General features: G+C 56.3%; 1 protein-coding gene across 1 annotated transcript in view; it reads right to left on the reverse strand.

The window, feature by feature from the left end:
* Positions 1–5,000, reverse strand: part of PTSG_06529 (uncharacterized protein) — an 8,536-nt gene that overhangs the window by 159 nt on the left and 3,377 nt on the right. Inside the window, exons 11-24 of the mRNA XM_004991856.1 lie at positions 4,715–4,775; positions 4,515–4,569; positions 4,304–4,369; positions 3,986–4,072; positions 3,554–3,649; positions 3,243–3,336; positions 3,006–3,058; positions 2,678–2,779; positions 2,400–2,520; positions 2,077–2,164; positions 966–1,871; positions 636–716; positions 192–388; positions 1–34 (exon numbers count right to left, since the gene is read on the reverse strand). The exon at positions 1–34 is cut by the window's left edge and continues 159 nt beyond it. Of these exons, the coding sequence (XP_004991913.1) occupies positions 1–34; positions 192–388; positions 636–716; positions 966–1,871; positions 2,077–2,164; positions 2,400–2,520; positions 2,678–2,779; positions 3,006–3,058; positions 3,243–3,336; positions 3,554–3,649; positions 3,986–4,072; positions 4,304–4,369; positions 4,515–4,569; positions 4,715–4,775 (2,041 nt within the window). The remainder of the gene's footprint in view (positions 35–191; positions 389–635; positions 717–965; positions 1,872–2,076; positions 2,165–2,399; positions 2,521–2,677; positions 2,780–3,005; positions 3,059–3,242; positions 3,337–3,553; positions 3,650–3,985; positions 4,073–4,303; positions 4,370–4,514; positions 4,570–4,714; positions 4,776–5,000) is intronic.

A 5,000-nucleotide genomic window follows, 5' to 3' on the forward strand; every position in this document is an offset into this window, starting at 1 on the left:
TCGTCCTTGCCCCACAGCGCAGTGTGCGTCCAGCCTGAATAAAAATCGTTGAGTCGTGAGTTGGGAGCAAAGAGGTGGGGGGGGGGACGCCATTACAGGAAAGACGAGCATGCAACACACACACACACACACACACACACACACACACACACACACACTCACTCACATACACACAGAGGGTGCAAACGTACGTGAGAGGGTGCGCCCGACGTTGCGGTATGTGCGAGAGACGACGTTACCGCCCTGCTGTTTTGCGGCCTCCTCCTCCTCCTCATCGACGGGCGGCGGGACATATGTGCGCGCAGCGACGCCGCGATCGTAGGCAGCGAGACACGTCGGCGAGTAGCACTTGCGGAACCGGTTGCGCATGCACAGGCACGAATAGCATCTGGTGGTGATCATTGGGAGTGTGTGGCGTGTGTGTGAGTGAATGTGAGTGAGTGAGTGAGTGAGTGAGTGAGTGAGTGAGTGAGTGAGTGAGTGAGTGTGTGTGTGTGTGTGTGTGAGTGAGTGTGTGTGTGCGTTCAACTTGGATCAAGGGCACACAGCAGCAAGGGAGGTGGCAAGAAGCAACTGACAAGTGAACAAGCAGCACACAATTTATCAACACACAACAGCAGCAGCGCTGGACTCACTTCCCCATCCCCCGCTCGTCGTCTGCGAGACGGACGGCGCCAGATCGCGCGGAGAAGAACCCGCCGTGACGCTTGCACGTCCTGCCAAGTGGTGAACAAGTTGGAAAGGAGGGAGAGAAGGGGGGGGGGGAGGGGTGTAGTCATTGCGCAAGGCAAGTGCAAAGGTGTGACCGTTGGTGTAGGTATGGGTGTCAGCTCGGCACGTGATTCACAACATCAAAGGAAACAAATCAGCACCACAGCACCCACCCATCCCCCCCCACACACACATCACACACAACAAACCAGCACACCATACCCATCACCCGGTTCACAGCATCAGCGACTGACTTGAAGTAGGTGACGCCCTTGACGGTTCCGTCGTTTGCGGCAACGGGGTCGTCAAATGCAACGCCAATCCACACCAGCGGCACGTTGCCCGTGTCGCCTTTGCTTGCAAGCATCATCGCGCGCTGTGCAAGGCCGCCCACAACCTTGGCTGCTCCGTACACGGCGCCCTCCTGTGCCACCTCCTTCACGCCAAGACCAGGCGCTGGCCTGCTGGTGGCGGCGTCGGCGGTGTCGTCACTCGCACCCTTTGTCACCACATCCACAACACCATCATCGTGTGTCGCATCAGCGCCACTCGTACCGGGTACCTGTGTCTCTCCTTTTCGCTGCTGCTGCTGTTCGTGCTGCTGCTCGCGTTCAATGGCGGTGGAAATGGACATCTCGTCCTCAACAGGCGCTGTTGTCGTCTCAGCCATCACCTCCACGCCACCATCATCACCACCATTGCCGCTCTCAAACGGCTGATGCTTGTGCGCTTGCTGCTTGTGCTTGTTCTTCGTTGCCTGCGCTTCCTCCGACAGTTCCGCCAACGCGTCATCAAACGCTTCGAGATCGAGCTCACCCTTGTTGGCAGCGGGCGACCCCTTGTTGCTGCTGCCCGTCTTGCCTCCTGCTGTCGACGTCGATGATGATGATGCTGGTGATGGCGATGAGGCCGTCGCTGTTCGCGAGCGGGACGAGGACACCGACGACGAGCGAAACAGCCCGCCAAGGAATGATGACTTCTGCTGCTGCTGCTGCTGCTGCTGCTTTTGCTGCTTTGGTGGCATCTTCGATTGTGCAGCTTGCTGCTTCTGTTGCTGCCGTTGCTGCTGTTGCTTCTGCTGCTGTTGTTGCTTCTGTTGCTGCTGCTGCGCTGGCGGCTGGCGTGTTTTGTCCTCAGGCAGTTTCAGCATTCCATAGTACCTGATGAAGAGATGAGAGGGAGGGGGTTGGGGTTGGGGTTGGGATGGGTGTGAGGGCGTGTGGTTTGTTTGCGCGTGTGGATATGATTCGCGGATGTTTATGAATCGTGTACATGTGTGCGTGCGTGTATATGTGTGTGCGTATATATGTGTGCGCGTGTGCGCGTGTGTGCGTGTGTGCGTGTGCGTGTGCGTGTGCATCCTACCTGTGAATGCCGTATCCAAACTTTGGGACATACACGCGCGAGCCGATGGTGCCGCGGTGGGGGCTGCCGTACTGGCACTGGCGAAGACCTGGTTGGCGGTGGCGCACAAGTCCAAAACCACGAGAAAGAGACAAAATCAGCCACAGTCGTAAACACACACACACACACACACAACTCGTTGACATCGCACCCGATTACCCTTCTCCTTTCTCCATCACGTCAACTTTTCCCGACGAGAATACACCCCATTCAGTCCCCACACCCCACACCCCTCCCCCCTCCTCACAGCGGCCACATGTAGCGATTGCTGTTCACTGCCGCACCTGCACGCGAGAGGATCTTGTCCATGTTCCCGGCGTAGTTGGTGCGACCCTGGATAATGTCGCTCAGGTCCAAGTTCTCAACCAGCGGCGAGGCAACGCCGTGGACGCCAGCAACAGACATCTGCAGCAGCCGAGAAGGGAAGGGCGTTGGAAGTGGGGGGGGGGGGGTTGCGAGGTGAAGGAAGCAGCAGGAGCAGGCAGGTCGAACCCACACAGACACACACAGACACACACACACAAAGCAGGCAACGAGGCAGCACACGATGCAGTGGACGTACGCTGAAGGCGGCACCGCGGCAGAGAAAGGCGAGGAGCCAGTCCTTGTTGCTGTATCCGACGACGATACGTGATGCAACCACGTGCTCAAACGACGCCCACACCTGTCGTTCACGTTAGTTTGGGGGGGGGGGGGGGGAAGGGGTTGCAGTGTTGAGAATGGCGTGTGGATTGTGTGTGTGTGTGTGTGTGTGTGTGTGTGTGTGTGTGTGTGTGTGTGTGTGTGTTAAATGTATGGCATTGGCATCGTGAAGCGAATGACATATGTGCTTCTCATCAGCGCGCATGTCACGTCACCACATACAACACGACTCAACATTGCTAACTGACATTTGGATCGCCGGTGACGGGGGCGCCAAAGAGAAACACGTTCTCAACCACGCCTGGTGATGTGTGTGATAGTGATAGTGGCAGTGTGTGTGTATGTGTGTGTATGTGTATGTGTGTGTGTGTGTTAAAGGTGGTAGTTGTGGTGTTGATGGACGCACATGCAAAGGACGTTGGCATGACAAGCATGCACGGAGCACAGGAGAGAAAGAGGTTCGTTTTGTTGTGAAAGGTTCGTACCTGCAGCGTGTTTGCGTCTGCTCATCTCCTTGAGGCAGTGGAAGACGGTGAGGGCGCCCAGCGAGAACCCAACCAGCGTCACGGGCCGATTGCCCTTGAAATGGAACAGAGGCGGCGTGTGCGTTGTGCGTTGTGCGCGCGTGTGTGTGTGCGTGTGTGCGGGAGTGAATGAGCATGTCGTGTGTGAGTGTGATCAAGTGCACCAACAGGAGCCACGGGTGGATGCAATGAAGAGGAGCACGACTCAGGCTGCTGTTGTGGCAGCAGCAGCAGCAGCAGCAACAAACAAGCAGCGATGCGTCTGGGAGCACCTGTGCGCGTGAGAGGAGGGCGCTTGCCAGCTCAATGCCGGCGCGCTCTGCCCTGTTTGCGGCGACCGACCACGGATTGTCAACCAGCGATCCAATCTGGTGCGTGTGTGAATGCGTGAGAGTGTGAATGTGCATGGGATTGTGCATGGGAGTGTATGTGCGTGTGAGGACTGAAGGTGTGGAACATGCAGATGAAGGGGAAAGAAACCGCGAAGGATAAGCAGCAGACATTGATTGACATGCAATCACACATACATACACACAATCCCCCCCCCCCCTCACACACACAGACACACACAGACACACATACACACACAGACACACACAGACACACATACACACACAGACACACACAGACACACACAGACACACACAGACAGACACACACACACACACACACACACACACACACACACACACAAAGAGCCCGACCTTGAGGATTGCAGCTGGGAGGGCGACGGCGGCCATGAGCGAGGCGAGCACCGTCCGCTTGAGGACTTCAGACACGACGTACCCGACCTGTGGGCGCACGCAGCAGCACCGTGGTGATTGAGGTGATGGTTGGTGTTGAGGTGATGGTTGGTGGTGAGTGAAATGAACAGAGATTTGGTAAGCCAAGGTTGCATGCAGCAAAGGGTTCGGAAAGTGCGAAACACACACACACACACACGCAGGTGCATGCATGCCGTGGGATGTGGTGCAGCGCGAGGCATGTCGAATGAGTCGTCGAATGAGATGTGTTGCACGCACCGCCTCGGCCTTAAGCAGTTTCTCGAGGGCAACGCCGAGGGCGAGCATCTGCTTGTAATCAAACAGCTGTCACGCATACGCACATGTGCACATGCATGCAGGTCAAGTGAAGGCGAAGTTGCAGCGGTAGTGAGCATGTGTGTGAGTGAGGCGCAGAGCGTGTGCATGGGCGTCTGTGTGCATGTAGGGACACGTGTTGTCGTCCACTCACCAGGCAGTACTGCTCTGTTTCGATGTTGAGGCCAAGCCAGGGTTCGACATAGTCCCTGTTGATGTAGTGATGGCACGAACAGCATTCAATGAGCCAGCATGCTCGGAGCACATGCACAACCAAGCATTCACAGAAGGCACGCACAGGCGCACACAGACGCACAACCAAGCATATACACAGGCATGTGAATGGGAACGTACTTGTACTTGTCGTCTGGATTTGTGATCCACCCGGAAATGCAAATGGTGACGGAGAGACTGTCTGCACTCGAGAGCACGAGGCGATGGTCACGATGATCACGTGATCAGTCGGTAATTGCGGTGGTGATTGTTGATGGTGGTGATGGTTGATGGTGGTGATTGTTGATGGTGGTGATTGTTGATGGTGGTGATTGTTGATGGTGGTGATGGTTGATGGTGGTGATGGTTGATGGTGGTGATGGTTGATGGTGTTGATTGTTGATGGTGGTGATTGTTGATGGTGGTG

This window comes from Salpingoeca rosetta (genome assembly GCF_000188695.1).
Source record: "Salpingoeca rosetta unplaced genomic scaffold supercont1.18, whole genome shotgun sequence".
In the NCBI taxonomy this organism is placed as follows: domain Eukaryota; class Choanoflagellata; order Craspedida; family Salpingoecidae; genus Salpingoeca; species Salpingoeca rosetta.